This window comes from Pteropus vampyrus, unplaced genomic scaffold (genome assembly GCF_000151845.1).
Source record: "Pteropus vampyrus isolate Shadow unplaced genomic scaffold, Pvam_2.0 Scaffold40, whole genome shotgun sequence".
In the NCBI taxonomy this organism is placed as follows: domain Eukaryota; kingdom Metazoa; phylum Chordata; class Mammalia; order Chiroptera; family Pteropodidae; genus Pteropus; species Pteropus vampyrus.
This window is the reverse complement of record NW_011888821.1, coordinates 1445196-1464632: the sequence shown is the minus strand read 5'-3', so window position 1 is coordinate 1464632 and position 19437 is coordinate 1445196. Positions and strand designations below refer to the sequence as shown.

The following is a 19437-nucleotide window of genomic DNA, read 5'->3' as shown; positions in this document are numbered from 1 at the left end:
GAAAAAGGATTTGGGTCATGAAGTCTCATGAGGAATCAACCCTATCATTTATTTCCACTGGGTTGGTGATGGCTTCCAGCTCACTCTGTATTTTGCAGTGGTGCCTGGGAGAGGCAGTCATTTGTGGCATGCAACATCACAATAAGAACCTCTGAATCCTCGTCATTCATTCCAGGAGAATGTACACTGCAGGATGCCAGTCAGACTTAGAAATCTCTAGATTTTTTTGTTCTGTTCTTTTTAAATGAATTTTTATGCAGAATTGAATAAATGCACAGTGCCTGGGAAAGAGCAAGGTATGAAGGCATATGTCATGATAATTTGGCAATTGCAATAGCAAGACGAACCAAGATGACACATAATGTTTATTTGAGCCGTGACATGGGGTCCTGGGTCCCTCAGTTTGGCATCATCAATGGGCTTGTTTCAACAGTGTGTTATCTGGGAGTTCATTTTCCATTTGCCTGTCAGGTTACTAATTAGGAGGAGACCATTGGCAAAATGAAAACACGGTGGACATAAGCAAAGAAATTTATATGAAATTCACAAACCGATCCCAGCTGCAATATACCCACAGGCTAGAGTTTTAAAATACCCCCTTTTCCCCCCGTATGTAAACGTCTCACCTTTGTATCGTAAATATCGAGAACTTACATGGAGGAAAGGGCTCCGGGGTACCCCAGAGTGCGCACTGCAGAGGAGGAAGGGGGTACTTACGCCAAACATTTGTCGGAGGTCCGGGTCTCGAAAGCGGAAGGGGATGTTGGAGACGTGCAGCCGCTTGGGCTGGGACTTGTTTTCTGTGTTTTCCGAAGGTTGTGTCTGGGGCTGGCCATCCGTTGGCGCTGCGTCATCTGTCTGCTAAAAGAAGAGCAAAGCGAAGAGGCTCTGAGTGCACCCCAGTGCTCTTTTCCAATGTGCTTTTGCACACCTGACGTGCTGGGAAAACGCCAGAACGAGAAGGAGCTGCTGAGTCATTCATTCATTCAACAAATATTCACTAAACATCCAACAGTGCCCGTCATGGATCTGGCCTTCAGCAGTAACCGAGCAAAGATCCCCACCCCTAGAGAGAATAATTCTCACGGGAGAAGTCAGACAATAAACTCGTTAGAAAAATTACATGTGGAGTTGGCCGAGGGAATAAACACCATGGAGAAAATAAAGCGAGGGGAGGGGCTAGTTGGAGCTGGGGCGGGGGAGGGAGCAGAGTTTTAACAGTTAATCAGAGAAAATCCCATCAAGAAGAGGCTAATACAAAGGTAGGAGAGGGTGAATCCTTTAACCGAGGTTGTTCAAAATCTTAAGATGTACCTACATAATTGTTGAGGCTGTGTAGATAAAATACTAGTAAACATAGTAAAACATTTGAAAAGGCTGCTTGGTAGTCTGCAGACCAAATAACCATCTGATTGCCTTAAATATTTTTATGGCCTGCACTTTTTATTTCTTGATTGTGCAGACCTGCTCTCCCATCACAGTTGGCCCCATATGGCTATTTAAATGTACACAAATTAAAATTAAATTAAATGTTTCCCATTCACACTGGCCACGTTTCAAGTGCTCAGTGGCCACATGTGGCCGGTGGCTTCCATACTGAACAAGTAGATCTAGGACATCTCTGTCACTGCTGAAGGTTCTATCGCACAAGCTGGTAGAGACAATGTTACATCACCGGCACACCTCATGGCTCTGCTTCCTACTCCACCTCTCCCAAATATAAGCCTGGATAACATGCTATTGCATTGATGTCCATATATAGGCAGGAACTAGAAGAAAAGTCACAGTAACTTTGGTATCATCTTATAGTCATTCCCATGCTCTGGGTTCTAGAGTTTTGGCGTTCCAGAGATGCTTCACGTCTAGATACTTTCTCTGCAATTAGCACTCCCTGCCCCCAGGTGGCAGTAGATGCCATCTGCATCAGATACCTGCTTCTCAGAAACCAAAATGGTGGAAGCCCATCAAATTTATGAGCAAGGATTTGTCTTCACCTACTTATAAGGAATTTAGAAGCATATGACTGGGACAAAACTATCAATGCAGGAAGCCAGGTATAAAATAATAAAATCTTATAAAGTGGAAAATAATAATTATATGTATAATTATACACACACACACACACACACACCCCAAAATAACATCGGCATAATTAGCGACTTTCTCATTAACCCCGTGTTAACCGGCAGATTTCATTTGCGTTCTCCATCCGAACACACCCTGAATTGCATTTCGAAGTCTAGACCTCCTCGTGGCTGGCACACGACGGGTGCAAGCTGGTTTGGTACCAAAAGCCCTATCAGATGACTTCATCGACTTTCAGGTGCAATGTCATGACAACAACGACATACTTGGCTGTTTTGCTCATGCTGTTGGAGTGAATAAGAAGGATGGGGATAGTTTTCTCGTCTGGAAAATGAACAATAACAATAGTGCTCATTTTATAAGGCCCTGTGAAGACCGAACACAATAACGTACACCAACTTGGCACATGGTCTATAGTCAATAAGTGAAATGTAATACATTTTGTAGAGTGCTAATTTTTGTTAAAATTTTTGTTAATGTCAAAATAGAGGTGTAAGATGCCTCTCTCAGGAAACATAAAAAAAGTTCTCATTTGCTTATCAAACACCTCTTTACTGAGCAACTACTGTACAAAGGACACAGAAGTCAGTCCTCCAAATCGCTTGTCGTTCCCAGTTTAGTGGACGATAAAGAGTTAGAAAAAGATACACTGTTTTGTTTGTAAGATACACTGTTTAGTGCTGGGATGAGAGTGAATCGCAGAGGGCTGAGTAAACTCAAATCTGGGACACACGGCACAGCTGGAGGTTCCACGAGGCTTGGCAGCTCTGCGGGTTAAATCTTAAGTGGGGGTGTCTCAGAGAAGGGGTGAAGGGGATTGAGGCTGTACCAGCAGGCGGAGAAGCACAGGCGAAGACACGGAGAGGTGAAACCATGTTCGGGATTCAGGCAGTGAGTCTGTGTGGACCTTGGTGTCGCCGGTCAGGGGAGGGGCGTGGATGGAGGGGCAGGAGACCACCTTGCAGAGGTAGGTGAGGGATCATGAAGGGCCCTGTGTGCAGAGCAAGAGTGTACGATTCATCCTACAAGGTGTGCGGAGTCACGGAAGGGTCACAACAGGGTGTGGCGTGACCAACACGTGACACAGAGGGTGAGCTGAGCTACATGACAAACGCCTATTTAATGGCTGGCTGACTCACTGGCTGAATGGGTGAATGGATTACGAGTGTATGAATAAAGGATGAAGGAATGAGTGATCAACTCGTCACCTTCAAGGAATAGCCGAAGAACAATGTTATAACACGAGACCCAAAGAGAATAGAAACTGTGTTTTCTCTGCTGGTAACGTGAGGTTTGGTGACATATCCATGAGATGTAAATGACCTTGAATCATGGGACTGTCACTTTTTAGAGGGGTCAGGGGTCTTAGTACTCTGAGTTTGCAGAAGCAGAAACTGAGACCGAAGTTTCTAGTACGCTTTTGCCTTCCTGCTAAAAATTGCTGTTTAAATGCAAATTGTCACCAGCTCCTTCTCGTCCCAAGAAGGAAACTTAGATTTGGATTTGTACAGAACTGCTGGATGTTTCAGCTTAATAAACCTAATTAGGAATTACAGAGATTATGATTAAACATATTAAATGATTAATAGCATTACGCCGCTCATGTGAAAATTAAAATTAATCATCTTTAGTCAAACAGGACTTTGGAGAAATCTTTGTGTTTTTTTCCTTTGATAAAAACATACAACGCTCAATTAATCATTTTGTAGCGTGCGCGTATACACAAACACCCATCAATTGTTATGTCGGAATACCTGTGTGTTCAAAGTAATTTTTAAAGATAACGCGTAAAATAAAAAAATACATCAAAAATGTTTCAGGCATTTGCAGGTGCACAGAAAGGATAGGATGTCAGGATCCAGCCACTGAGGAAGAAAAACAGAAAAGAATTTTTTTTTTTTCCCCAGATGGAGCATCCCTGTTTCTATGGCGTGATGGAACGTAAAGGACGAGATCGTGGTGGGGACACATGAGATGGGAGGTGAACAGAGCAGCTTCTGCAGAGCTGCAGGCACGTGATGGGGTTACGCCCTGGGGAGTGACCCTTCCTGACTCGCATCCTAAGGATGCTGGGGTGTGAGCTTTCTCGTTCCCCTTTTCTGAGAACTTTCGAGGACGACATATTCAGAACACATCCATGTTCTACATCCCTCTATTGGTCTCCTAGAAAAATGACCGCAAACTTGGTAGCCGAATGCAACAGAAAGGTATTCTCTCATAGGTGAGGGGGCCACAAAATCTGCAATGACGGTGCCACGCTCCCTCAGGGGACTCTAGGAGGAGACCCTTCCTTGCCTCTTCCTACTTCTGGCGACATCTGGACGGCGTCTCTCCGCTCTGTCTCCGTGTTCACGTGGCCTTCTTCCCTCGGTGCGTCTGGGACTCAAATCTCTGTCTGTCTTTTTCTCCTTAGCCATTGGTTCTAGAGCTTGCTGTAAATCCAGGGTGATCTGTCCTGCAATCCTGAACTGAATCACATCTGCGAAGACTCTTTTTCCAAATAAGTTGGCATTCCCAGGTTTACAAAGTTCGAGACATGGCCATACTCTTTGAAAATTATCGTTTAACCCACCACGGCCCCTTATAAGCAAACAAAGAAACCACAAGTGGGTGTGGAATGAGTAGCTGTTCTCAAGAAGTGAATGCATTTCCCACTGCTTCAGGCCGTGTGGGGCTCTCAGAAGGGTGGGCCTCAAACCAGGTCCAGAAGAAGTGAGAATGTCCACCCCTGCCGGAGCTTCCCTAGGCTCCCATCTGTCACACTGGGCACTTGAATAAGGTCCCACAATAGACAGAAGACTTGAGTCTTCCCTTTACCTGCCCAGGCTCGCAGACTGCCTTTCTTCCGCACCTGTGACTGGACTCAAGGATTCTGGCTGAGAAGTCCCCCAGCAGCCCCCCAAAGCTGTCAACACTCACGAAGGGCAAGGACCTGCCTGCAGGTTCCCCGAGCCCAGCGCCGTACGTCACATGGATGGATTAAGTCATCCCCATCTCCCTGAGAGGCTCATTGAAGCTGATGGCAGAGACACAGAATAAAATTTCGAAGGACAAGAATAAAATGATGTGGAAGCTGCTCGTGGGACGAAACTTCTAGAACGCGTGTTTCTGGAAGGCGGAGACTATGTGGTTTGCAGTTGCCATCCCCAAGGCTGGGTCATGTCGAGGCTTAAGTGGGAAGTCACCACCAAAGGAACAACTCTTGGCCCGGGTCTGATTTTTAAAAGTCATTTAGGCTCCGAAGTGGGACCCAGCTGAATTGAAAAGCACCTGATAACCAGGTTTGGAAGCTCAGAAGGTGAGCGAGCAGGTCTTCTCCCAGACATCCCCTATCAGAGAAGTCGTCCCTGGCCCCGGTAGCTAAACCGGCCGCATCAGTACCTCGGCTGCCCTCGCCTGTGGATTTTTTCTCCGTGGCCCATGCCGCTTCTTATCTTTATGTTACATGCTTCTGTTCATTTGTATAGTGTCTGTTTTCTCCCCTGGAATAAATGCTCCAGGAGAGTCGAGACTGTGAAACTCTTTGCTGTCTTATCCCTGTGTCCTAGAGCAGAGTTTCTCATTGATGGAACTAGGGACATTGCAGGCTGGTTAATTCTTTGAGGTGGGGCTGTCCTGTGCACTGTAGGGAGTTCAGAAACATCCCTGGCCTCCACTCACTGGATGCTGATGGTCTAAATCCTGAGTCGAGACAACCAAAAATACCTTCTGAGGTTCAAATGTCCCCGGGGATGGGGGACGAGATTGCACCAATCAAATCTGCTGAGCACTGAGCACACGGTAAGCTCTCAGTATGCATCTGTGGCATAAATAAATAGGCTTGGTTTTGCTAGGACTGAGCTGCATGACTGCCAACTTCGTGTCTCTGGGTCTCAGTCTGCATATGCATAAAATGATAAGTATGAATCTGTCCTGGCCTCTTTAGAGTGGGGTAATGGCCTCAAAGTCTTTGTGACCTTTAAGTCCTATGTGTAAACAGGGGTCATGAGAGTTACCATCAGTATTATCAACAGTATTAGTAATCATCAGCTTCTGTTCTTTATTTCTTGGCCCCTGGGTGTGGAAGACTCTGAGATGCAGCCTCCCCAGCAGGCAAGAAAGGCTGCAGGACCCCACGTGGACGGACAGTTCATTAACCTCAAGAGGTGGGTTTCTGGGCAGCTCTTGGCAGTTTCCCCGACAAGCTCATTAGGGTGGCAGAGCCAGCTCATGCTCGGGCCCTGTCCAAAGGCCCTGGGAGGAGGCAGGATGTGTGCTGCAGAATTTTTCCTAATAAACAAACTCCCCAGATATCGGCGTGGGTTATAAACGTTAAGAAAACACCACTGGCACTTTAATCTCCTGAAGATCACTTAGTGCTTCTGCAAAGACCTTAATAAAGAACCGCGGGGCCCCCTCTGCTATAATCGTTCCTAATTCAATGAATAGCTCCCAGCAACCCAAAGCTAATCCTGGCGAAATTGGATTTCGATATTGACCAATCCAGGGATGACTGTTGGAGAGACTATGCAGAGTTGTGTAGAAGTATCCGCCTTTCAGAATCTGGCCCCGCCCCCACGGCTTCCTCTCTCTCAGCCTGTGTAGACAACGCTGAGTTTGCCCACCGTTCGGTCTTCTGGGGGCGATGGGGTATCTGGGAGTGGAAGTGCAGGCGAGGGCTTTTTCAGCTGGATATCTGTGAGTTACACTCCAGTTCCATCCCTTACTAACCCAGCTCCCTAAACTCTCTGAGCTTCAGTTTCCTCGGATGCAAGCAAGGAGAAATAATTTCCATCGCAGAGTTCTCCGTGGTTCCAGATCGCTTGCAGTGATATAGGTGACCATCACGAGGACGGATGAGTAAAATGTGGTGAAGTTGTCGACAGAAGTCAGAATTCAGGGAGAAATTAGAGATTTAGAAGCAGTGTTGCCTATATGGGGAGGTAACGGGGGATGACGATGAGAAATAAAACAAGAACTGTATCAAAGGATATTTGATGATGGGTAGCAAATTATGCCACCCCAAAACATGCTTCTTTGGCATAAGGATTCCTTTGAGCTGATTATTTTTGAGAAAGAGAAGACACGGGGGAAGCTCTGAGAACAGAGCAGAAGCCACTCTTTTGTGAGGGACATTTACATGTATCAGGGAACTCTACACTTGTAAGAGCTTCCCCCGCTCTGGACAGAAGAGAACAGGACCCTAGATCGCAAGAGACTCATCAATGGAGAAGGCAGCTGACTTACGTCTGCATAACCACCTTCCCCTCATCCACTGTGCCTTTCCTGGCAGCCTCCCATCACTGGCCTCCCCTCAGCATCTTTTGTCTTTAGTTGCTGATGGTATTTAAGGTGGCGGCTTGGGCCGTTTCGGGAGTTACTCGGTTTTCCTCGGTATTTCCCACATGTACAGGAGGAATACATGTTACTAAACTTCTGTTATTTTTCTCTTGTTACAAGGGGCTCAGCCAGGAACCTAAAAGGGTAGAGGGAAAATTATTTTTCCTCCCTATATGATGGAAATTTAAAATGCATGTACTCACAACGCAGCACTTGATACAGTTCAAGGATGGTGGTCGAGCACTTTTGAGCGGTCCTGTCTGATAAAATCAAATAGGAGCCACATATGTAATCTTAAAATTTCTAGAAGCCCTATTTCAAAAAAATAAAAAAGAAATTAGTAGAGTGAATCTTAAGGATATATTTATTTCAAACCAATTTATCGAAAATTTTATTTCAATATGTAATCAATGTAACTGATATCTTACATTTTTTATGTACTAAGTCTTCAAAGTCTTATGTAAAATTTGCACTTATGGCTCATTATCTCAATATGGATGTTAGATTTTCGGTGGAAATACTTGATTTATATTTAGGCTTTGAAATATTGACAGTTGAATGTCCAAGATTTTCAAAACATACCTCAAAGGTTTTTAATAACTGAATTAAGTATCTTATCAGTGTGTTTAAGTTTAAATTAAAGTTGACTCAAACTAATACTCACACCAGATACATGTCAAGGGCTCAGAAGACACCTTCGGCTGGCAGAATAATGGCCTCTTAACAATGTTAATGTCTTAATTTCCAGAACTGTGACTGTGTCACTCTACGATCCAGCGGTCCCAACTTTTGGGCACCAGGGACCAGTGCTCCTATGAGAATCTAACGCCTGATGATCTGAGGTGGAGTTGAGGCGGTGATGCTCGTGCTGGGGAGCGGCTGCAAACACAGAGGAAGCTTCGCTGGATCCCCTGCCTCTCACCTCCTGCTGTGTGGCCAGGCTCTTAACAGGCCACAGACAGGTACCAGTCAATGGCCTGGGGGTTGGAAACCCCTGTTCTCCATGACGAAAGGGAATTAAGGTTGCAGTTGGAAGTTAGGTGGCTCATCGTCTGACCTTAAAATAGGGAGATGATGCTGGATTATCTAGTGGGCTCTATGTAATCACAAAGGTCCTTCAAAGTAGAAGAAGGGGACAGAGAACAGCAGGTGTCAGAGTGATGTGGCAGGGGAAAGGCTCAATCCACCGCTGCTGGCTTCCGGGTAGGAGGAAGCAGACCTGAGGCATAGAATGAGGGTGGTTTCTAAGAGACGTAAAAGGCAAGAAAGGGGTCTCATCCAGAGCCCATAGAAATAAATATCATCCCAAAGCCACCTTGACACATTGGCCCGGGGAGACCATTGCCAGGCTTCTGACTTCCAGAACTATAAGGTAACACATTCGTGTTTAATTCGCCAAGGCTGCGGTGACGTCTTAGGGCGGTGATGGAAAGCAAACACGCCTCCCTCATTAGAAAGCGGAGGTACAGAACGAAGCTTCCATTCTTGCAGAAAGTTCTACCGGACCAGGCCGCTTTAGAGCAATGGCATCTTAGGGGGATGGGGGTGGAGAATGGGGTCGAAAGGAAAGAAAGTCAAGAAAGAGAGAGAAAGAGAGGAAGGAAAGGTGTTCTCTGAGCCAATGGGGATGGGGTGCTTCAACACGAGGAATGTGATCATTTGGGCATCAACTCTAAGTACCTGAGTTTTCAGTTAAAAAAAAAAAAAATCATGAACGAAGTTGAGATAATAACTCCCTTGCGTGGGATTGTGAGAATCAAAGCCTGGGCCTCTCGTGCACTTGGCTCCACCAGAGGCAGTGGCAACTGCTGTTGCTATCGCTGTTATTGTTGTTATTACTGTTACTGGTGATGTTTCTCTTTAGCCTGTAGATAAACGTTTCTCAAGCTATCTTTGTGCTCCCAGACACACTCAAGTTTTTATGAAAGTTGTGGACGCATTCCCTGGGGTGGGGGCAATGCATATACACTTGAATTTTGCATAGGGTTTCAGGAAGTTCACGAAAGCCCTGAAAGAGATGTAGACATCCATGGACCCCTGGATAAGCATCACTGCCGTGGAAGGGCATTTGCCTCTCCCCAGTTTCGAGCTGAATACCTGATACTGAATGCTACCATCCACTGGGAGCTTGTAAGCCAAGTGTGGCATTGGCTGAAGGGTCTGGGATAGGAGATTGAAAATAAAAACTTGCTGAGGTCCTACTGTGACCCAAGCGTCTTGCTAGATGTTTTTCATACTTTATCCTACCGAATCACCATCACAATTTGAAAAACTGAGGCTCAGAGGGGTTAAGTGACCTGTCCAAAATCACACAGCAAAGAGACGGCAGAGCCAGGACCAAACCTAGGATATCTACCTTCATTTCCTGAACTCTTTTCAGCCCTTAGAGGCCTCTCAAGGTCAAGGTGAAGGATGCTTTGGAAAGTCCAAACAGCCCGGTCTTAGAAGTCAACTGCAAAGCACTCTTACAGAGGAGTAAAGATTCGCCGACATGCCGACCGCGTGCTCTAGGTCTGGACTAGAGCTGGTGATGAGCTCTGTGAATGAGATCCCATCACAGCCAACCCACCAAAAAGCAAACCAAACCAAAACCAGGTTGCTTCAGATGCCTCCTCGGATGTCCTAGAGCCCCTCGTTTCCCCCTGCTGAGCCCTTATTAACTATAGATTTTTAAACTGGCTATTTACTTACCTCTCTATCCTACTAAAATATAAACATCCAAAGACAAATACTCTATGAATACATTTCTGAAGCCCTTTACCAAGGCACTCTGCAAATCTTTACCGCAGCCTTCCAGGCAACCTCTCTGGGTGCAGCTTCTTTGTCCACGAGCATCCCCAATTCCACCATCCAGGTACTGAAACCCAACACTCAAGACATGATGCTCACGCAGCATGATTTCCCCCCAAGTCTGCCTATTGAATCTTCAGCATCTTCCCTCTCCTACAGGTTTCCTGCTCTCCATGCACAAAGCTCTTAATAGTGATAAATAAAAAGTGTACTTTTGAATAGCCAGCTGCTTCTCCCTTCTCCACCAATCAAGTTATTTCTCCGAGAGAAAAGCTTGTGAGTGTCTTCGAGGCATTATTTGATTAAGTTGACAATATTATGTGAGCGATGGTTGAGTACCCACTGCGATGTACTTTGGCCCAAATTGATTTGTGTAACGAACACTTGCTCTGTCTCTTCTTGCAGCCTGAATAGCGGTCTTGATTTAGCCAGTAATGCTGGGCGCCAAGTGAATTTACAGGGCCCACATTCCCTCTCTCTCAATCTGCGGAGAATAGTAGAAGCAGAGCGTGGACTGGCATAATTCAATACATTGTACTATAAGCTCAGAAAATAATATCACAGAGCTCTGCAATATACCTATTTTATTTGATTTGTAAACCTGATAAAAAAGCAATCGAGAAAAGTTCAGGGGGAAAATATATATGTTCTAAGCAAAAATGTAACTATATTGAATGTGTACAAAGAACCAAAGAACGGGGTGGGGGGGACGATCGTGCATAGTAAATCGACTTCATACCCTGAGGTAGACAATATTGCACATTCTCCATTTAAAACGGAGCAAGATTGTGCAAAGTTCTTTTCCATTAAAAGTAATAATAACGGTAAGCCCGGGGAATGTGAATTAAAACCCGCGTCTCTGGTTTGCTCGCAATCCTACTTCAAAACGGGGCTCGTGCAGATTCACTCGGCTTCCTGCTTTTTCATTTTAGCTCTGTGGGCAAACAAATAAGTTAATCACACAGCTTTAGATGTAGTTAATGCCTCCTTCCAGGCTCAGCAGGGCTGATTCCACAGCCAGGTGACACAGATTTAAGAAAAACATCACATTTCCCTCAACTTGAATAAATACAGTGCTCTACTGGAATGATGAAGTGCCATGGAAAGGGATAAGGCTGAAATGGCAGAGAAGGGCTGACACGCAATTCTTTGGCTCTATTTTTCACCCTTCGGAAGTACAGGATGGGCATGCAAGGGGCCAAGTGTTTAACACGTCGGTAAAGGAAATGGACTGCCAAGGTATCTGTGTTAGTCTGCTCGGGCTGCTGTAACGAAATATCACACTCTGGCTGGCTTAAACTACAGACATTTATTTCTCACAGGTCTAGAGGCTGGGAAGTCCAAGATCAAGGTGTCAGGAGATCTGGTTCACTGGCGAGAGCCTCCTTTTGGGCTTGCTACCTTCTCACATGGTGGAGGGAGAATGGTCTCCCTCAGTTCTTCTTAAGGATGCTAATCCCATCATAAAAATCCCACCCTCATGACCTTATCTAACTTGAATTACTTCCTAAAGTCCCCACCTTACTAACACATTGGAGGTTAGGGCTTCAACATATGAATTTTTTTTTTTTTAGTAGGGGGGGGCACACAATTCTGTCTATAGCAGTGTCACTGAAGCAGAGCTTGCAAGCACCAGGGAATAAGAAAATGTATTTTGTACTGGAGGTTGACAGGGGTTTCACTGAGCTGGAAACCAGGTGTTCTCTTATGCAATCATTCGAAATATGTTGACGGAGCATCTATGACGTATCAGTCCCTGGGGATTCAGCAGGTGGGTTTGGGGATCAGTGTTTGCTTATCAGAGAGCAGGATAATAAGACTATATAAAATACTCTTTTTCTACTTCGTATTCACCGCTTTAGTTTTTAGTTCCAGGAATGAGGAGTTGAAAATAACCACTACTACCACTAACAATAAAAATTTACAGACTCTGGAACCAAAGGATCTCGGTTTGATTTCCAGCTCTACCACTTCCTGCCTTGCGACCTTGAGGAAGTTACTTAACCTCTCTGGGCCGCAGTTCCTTCATCTAGAAAAAAGAAATGATGTTATTAGCATTACCCCAAATGAGTCAATATAGGTAAGTGCCCTTCCTGGCCCATCATTATGATGATGATCAACATCTAGAACACCTGGTAGCCATTTAATAAACATTAGTTGAACGATTAGCACTCTGCTAAGCCCTCTGCATGCATTATATTTCGCTGCAGCACCTGATGACTCAGAGGAAGATTCCATTATTTGTCCCCACTTTATGACAAAGGAGCTGAGGTTCAGAGGGGTTAGGAGCTTCTTCAAGATGCTCGGTTAGTAGGTGGCGAGCAGTGGGGCATTGCAATTTTCTGAGTCGAATGCCTTCATGACATCTAAAGAAGATGCAACCGTTTCCTGGCCACTTGGTTCTTAAAAGCTCAGGCCAGTCCATTTTAAAGATTCCAAAGTCAGCGAGATTCAAACTCTTTTCCTCATGCTGCAGACCTGCAGTGGGTGGGGGCCCCTCTGTTCATTTCTCCCCTACTGCTCCGGCCCTCTGTGTTTGTGGGAGGCGGTCCACTCAAGGACCCTCTCACTTCTTCCCCTCTTGGGTTTTTTTCTTTTGGGGCTGGGGTTGAGAGAAGGGACGAAGGGACCAAGGAGGTAGAGGGCATCCAGTGACACGAGATGCTTCCTGGTGGTGAGAAGCAAGTGCCCCTCTCTGCTTTCTCGCTTTTTCTGCTGGAGCTCTTGTGCATGTTGTGGCTTCTGGGGATGTGGTGGAGCCTGAGGTGTCCATCCACATGCTTGGGTTTCTCGGGGCCGTGACAAGCCATCTCATCATCCGCCATTGTTACTCAGGGTCCTATGCTTTCAGGGTCAGTACTCAATGCTCCCAACTCGCCTTTCAGATAGGGGTCCCTCCTTCATCACCTGGCTTCCTAATAGCCTTAGAACTCTCTCCCCATCCTCTGAATTTCAGGCTCTTTCAAGAGCCAGGGTAACCCTAGGGAATGGATGGTTGGTACCCTAACACATCCTCCATAACCATTTCGGACCATGTCAGCAAGCCTCCACCTTGGTAAAACCCCAGGGAAGAAGCAGGCACGAGTCTTTCTATTAATGACATCCCTACACCCAACTAATTTAAGGAACTCCCAAGAACTCTTGTCACTACCCGCTTTGATGGCTTCATTACGATGAGTTTTCATGTTTTCTAGCTCAGCGAGCACCCCGCCTGAATGAGCCCGCAGCTTCCTCTTCCCATCAGCGACCCCGTGCTCCCTCTCCAGGAGTGACTCTTAGAGCTTTCTCCACACCCCACCTCAGCCCCCTGGTTTTCTTTACTGCCCTGTCCCACTCAGCAATCAAGGCTGGTTTAAATATCAATTCGAAAAGAAAAAAAGTTACTATTTTGTAGTGAATCCTCAAATCCAACTAGCTCAGAGACATTTTTCCCTCTCACATAGTATGCTAGATTTAATTTAACCAAATGGCAAATCTATACGTTATGCTAATTTTCTGGCCCTAAGAGAACTGCTGAGGGCATAATTCGGTTGCGTAAAATTGGTGACGAATTTAAGATGGAACTGATCTTAGCCAAAATCCCTGGATTTTCCTTACTAATTATTTCTTTCTTTGTATAAATGCTTGGAACAAAGAGACAAGCACTCTGAGGGTTTTGTTCTAGGACTGCTGGGCTTTGTCCAGTATATGCTAAGACATGTGTAAGCACCATTTCTTGTGAACACAGATATGTCTGTTCACAGACATTTGACAGTCAAAGAATCCTGTCTCATAAAATACATGATTTCTATAAACTGACATGATTCAACTCTTTCTTTCCTTCCTTCCTCTCTCTCTCTGTTTCTCTCTCTCTCTCTCTCTTTCTGTTTTTCTTTTATTAAATGTATTGGGGTGACATTGGTTAATAAAATTATATAGATTTCAAGTGTACAATTCAATACAACATCATCTGTATGTTGCATTGTATGTTTACCACCCAAAGTCGAATCTCCTTCTGTCACTGTATATTTGACCCCCTTTACTCTTATCTACCTTTCCCCCCGCCCTCATTTCCCTCTGGTGACCACTGAGTTCCAAATCCTGTTCATCAGAAGGTTCATTTCTCCTGCACTGGTGGGTGGGAGAGGTATAAATATATGTTAGGAAATGAAAATACTAAGAAATGTACTCTGAAAATAGAAATGCCTGCATCTCCTTTCCAGTTTGTTCTTTACCTAGACAGACAGTAAACTTTTGTCTTAAAGGGCTATATGGTAAATAGTTTGAATTTGTGGGCTGTTGCATCTGAAAAAGGCCATAGGCATATGTAAACAAATAATTAGCTTGGCCATGTTCCAATAAAGCTTTATTTACAAAAACAGGAAATGCGCCAGATTTGGCTTGTGGGTCATAGTTTGCCATGTTTGTTCTTTGAGGAACAAACTCTGGGTGTAAATGGTTCTATTCGGTACCCTTTAAAGTGCTCCTGCTTGTATAAAGAACATTTTCTAGATGTGAGGGATAAAGGATGGAAAAGACATACTCAGAGTCTTTGGGATCTCCTACCCTATAGGGGAGAAGATAGTGAACCATACAATTACAAGACATGGGCGAGTCCTGTGATTGAAGGATACATAATTTGGACACATAATTCAACAAGAAAATATGGAAAACTTCTTGGAGAAAGTCTTATTCATCTAGAAACTTGGCAGTTGTACATTAGCAGAGCACAGCAGCCATTCGTGGCTCTAATGAGAAGTGGATGAGATTTCACATGATAAGGTTTAGGTGGTAGACATGATGCCCTGTGACCTTGGATAAGTCACTCACCTTCTGAGAGTCTCCATCCTTCATTTGTAAAAGAGGAATGGCAAAACCAGCTCACTCTTGAGTCAGAGAGAAACAGAGGGATTATACTCCAGAAAGTTCTTTGGCTCTCTCAAGGTGTTGTACAACTGTAGTCAACCATTTTTCTGGGTTATTCTACTTAATAAGTAAGATTTGCTCACAAAGAAGATGAAAATATGGAAATCAATGTGGCGAACAGAAGACTTTCACTCAGTGGACGTCCTTCAATTCAGGAAATTTGGACTCTAGTCCAACTTTTGTCAATTTCTCACCATTTCATGTTGCTGGGATGAAATTTACTGCAACTGAGTCATTGAAGGCACTGAATTTGGTGGCCTTACAGGTGCCATGTCTAAAAATTCAAGGCTCTGAGACTTAAGGGCAGTGGGCATGGTAGGTGGGGCGAGGGACTCTCCCTTGATAGTGAGGGTGGTCCGTGGTGACCTTAGCAAAATGCAGGTTTTATAATCTGAAGATTAGATGGGTTTGCCTATGTTTCGAGATTTGGATGTACTAAATCAGTCTATCTCCAGATATAACCTCAGATCACCTTGTTTAAGTCACCTGGGGAAGCCTGTTGAAAATGCATATTCCTGGGCCACACTCCCAAACTAACCATTCATAATTATGAACCCAAGATGTATCGTTTCGAATAATACTCATGGGTGACTCTAGGGAAGCAACAGTGTGAGTTTATGTGTTTGGATTAAGAAAATGGTTGGGAATGGAGTCTCTAAAACCCAGTTATCTGACCTTGGATATGTTTCTTCATCCTTTTATACCTCACCTCCCATGGCTTTAAAATGGGGATTGGTGAATTCGCTCATTCAAAGAATACTGACTGACTACCTTCAGTGAGACTGGATAAGAACTCAAACACAGAAGGAAGATTAAAAATAGTAATTGGCAAAGTGTTTACCAATGACTTAAGGTATTTTGTAAGCACCGAGTGAACATTAGTCACAGATATCCATGAACTAACTTCCATATGCACCTTCCAAAAGCAAAATCATTGTTTAGAGGACAAATCCCAAGCCATGGATTGGATATCTTGTGTATCAGGGTTTGCACACAGCTATTGCAGTGGTCCCCAACCTTTCTGGCACCAGGGACCGGTGCTCCCATGAGAATCTAATGCCTGATGATCTGAGGTGGAGCTGAGGCGGGGATGCTAGCATTGGGGAGCAGCTGCAAATACAGGTGGAGCTTCGCTCACTCACCAACCACTCACCTCCTGCTGTGCGGCCTGGTTCCTAACAGGCCACGGACCAGTATGGGTCTGCGGCCCAGGGGTTGGGGACTCCTGAGCTATTAGACTGCCTTTGATTTGAGGGGCATGCTTTCTCTCTGAATTACAACCTTTACCTACAAAAGAGACATTTGTATTTTTAAAGTGGGCGGGGTTGGGTAGGGTGGGGTGGGGGTAGAGGGTAGATAGAGGCTGATGATGTTTCAAATGGTCTTCCTACTGAGCCAAGTGAGAGTTCCTTACGGGCTTCAGAGGTGCCCGGGTTTTTCTATGAGGTTATATATATGAAGGGAGAGAGAAAGATGTATAATGTACACATCATAATACAATCACAAGGTTGAATTCCAAGACAGGTGGAACATTCTGATGGGGAGGCTCACTGCTGACTGATTATTTGATGTTTTCGATCTTGTATATTGAACTTGAGATTACAAGCCTCTCTCTTCATTCGGCCCTGCCTTGCGACTTCCCCAGCATTTTGTTCTCTTTGCCCTAAACCTTTTGGGAAGAGCCTCTGAATGGTCCTCCTATGTTGGCTGCAAGGGCAACAGAATTACTGTCTATTCTCCATACTTCATCGAAGGGCGAAATAAAATAAACATTTTTGACTTTTTATTCAATTTTTTTAAAAAAAAAAAACTTTTAAGATGAGTAACAGTAGAATTCATTTATCCTAATTGCCCATGAGTATTGACTAGGAGTATGAGTGCCCTCTACTTTTTTTTTAGATGCTTATTATATTTTATGTTATTTTCATGCACTTACTTGAAATGTGCTCTAAAAAAGGCTTATGGAGCTGGCTCAATAATTGGAATGTGTCCCAGGATCACAGGGGGAACTCTCTAGAAATGCGGATTCCAGGGTGCCAGCCTTTTCAGTGTTGATTTTGTCAGGCTGGGGTGCTGCAGCCTGCTCATACCTATCTGTGACAGCGGACTGTTGACTAGCCAGGAACATCGTAAGCTTGTTACTAAACATAACCTTTAATAGAAATGAAGTGATATAAACCCATGATTAAATACCATGTATAAAAATGAAATAAGTGTCTCAAAATTCATCATTCTCTAATTCTTTGACTATATTTGCTATTATTTGAGGTTCATTCATAGTTTTTGTACTGGAACGGTTGGAATACCATACAATGTTGTGTTGCTACACATCTTTGGCTAACTCTGCATTCAGTGACCAGGCATTGGTGGCCCGACATTGGCTATGGTGGGAGTACTTATAACACGGAAATTGGCAAATGTTTCAATCTGTCTCCCCCACTCCCCCGCTCAAGCTGGTTGGAGCTGGCAGTATGCATTTGTAATAAGCATACCAGGCAATTCTGATGGAAGTTGTTTCTGGCCTACGGTGTAAGGAAATGCTCATGGAGATTTAGAAAAGCCAGTCCCTGGAAAAGTCATATTATGGTTATTTTGCCAGTTGCTTTAAAAGCTCTCCTTGGCAATAAGGCAGTGCCAAGTATTGTTGAAGGGCTTGGCTGTGGGATCAGAAATGTCTGGGTTCCAGGTCTGGCCCCATGACTTCAGAGTGCCACTGGGCAAAGTACTTAACCTCCGGAAATCTCTGTTCTCTCATCCGTAAAATGGGTTTTTAATAATTGCTGTGCAGACTCATAGGAAACAATAAAGATAACATTATTAAGAGTGTAGCATAGAGCCCAGCTCCTAATAATTGTTCAATAAATAATAGGCGTTTGATGATGATCACGATGATGAAGATGATGACGACGACGACGATGTGTTAATAATGGTATTTGGGAGAAATCTCTTGAAATCATGGAACTAGTCGATGGATATTAAGCTAACTTAGTCATTTGAAACTAAGAAGGTTCTAGGAAAAAATACTTAATGTCTATTTCAACGTCTTCATTTACACTATTATATCCAAACAATAATAGCAAATGCTAAGGTTAGGATGGCCGCGCATAGCACTTCACATTGAACCTATCACTTATCCTCATGACATTTCCCTGAAGTTGCTGCTAAAATTATGCCCATTTCATAGATGAGGAAACTAAAGCTCAAGAGAAGGTCCACACACTAGCAAATAGGAGAGTGGGCCGTGGAACTAAGGCTTTGAACTTCTAAGCCAGTGGCCAACCTCTGAGGTCACGCAGCCTTCTTGGGAATGAAACTCTTTATCCATAAGGATTGTTGAAGCTGAAAACAAAAATAGGCCCATGAAGAAGAAACTGAAGGTAAAAGTTTCATATAAAATTACTTGTGAAAAACCCACAATATTCCAGAATTATCTATGACCTCTATGGGAAATAATATGTTCCATATATTTACCTTGGATGGTATTGCCACGGCGGAAAAAGATTAGAATTACATGAACCATCGACTCCGAGAGTTACACTATTTCTAATCCATGAGTCCCATGGTTTTAATGAAAGGAGGGAAAGCATGTCATCTTGGCTGACAGTAGATGTGCAAGAAACAAGACAGGATGAGCATCGGGACGTTCAGGTCTGAATCCTGGCATGAGAGCATCTGACTTTGGATAAAACTTGAGATTCTAGAGCCTCATACATGACGGTAACAACACTTAAATTTCAGGGTGTAATGAGAATTCTACAGAACTACATGCTTAGGTGCTTTGCACTATGCCCGAGTTCTCCAAGTGACCAGCATATATTACTTTCTTCTTTTAGCTCAGAATTTAATATTTAGGTTCAGCAAATATCCATCAAGCACAAAGTAGACACGAGGTACAATTCTAGGTGATGGAAATGCGTGGTGGAGAAAGTAGATGAAAATCCCTCTTCTCAAGTAGCTTAACTTGTAGTAGGGGAGGGAAAAAGTAAACACTCACATCATAAATAAGAACATTGCCGAGTACGTCAGAAGTGTGTGCACCGTGAGATAAAGCGCTGCACGTGAGGACTGGGGGTTTTAAAAAGGCTTTGATGTTTCGATGAATACTTTTTGAGAAAGTGACAAGAGGATTGAGCCATGGGGATAGCTCAGGCAAGAAAGGCCCAGACACAGGGATGGACAGCGCAAAGGTCCTGGGGTAGAAAGACGAGTTACGGTGAGGCTGTTGCAGTGAGATTAAGCGTAAGAGGACAGGCGATGGCATCAGCGATATATTGAGGTGGTGGGAACAGGTCATGTAAGGCCTCGTAGGCTGCTGTAAGAACTTCGGCCTTATTTTTA

General features: G+C 44.3%; 1 protein-coding gene across 1 annotated transcript in view; it reads right to left on the bottom strand.

The window, feature by feature from the left end:
• Positions 1-2960, bottom strand: part of RBFOX1 (RNA binding fox-1 homolog 1) — a 133041-nt gene extending 130081 nt beyond the window's left edge. Inside the window, exons 1-3 of the mRNA XM_011358412.1 lie at positions 2915-2960; positions 2309-2409; positions 718-861 (exon numbers count right to left, since the gene is read on the bottom strand). Coding sequence (XP_011356714.1) covers positions 718-861; positions 2309-2409; positions 2915-2960 — 291 coding nt within the window. The remainder of the gene's footprint in view (positions 1-717; positions 862-2308; positions 2410-2914) is intronic.
• Between the last annotated feature and the right edge of the window lie 16477 nt (positions 2961-19437).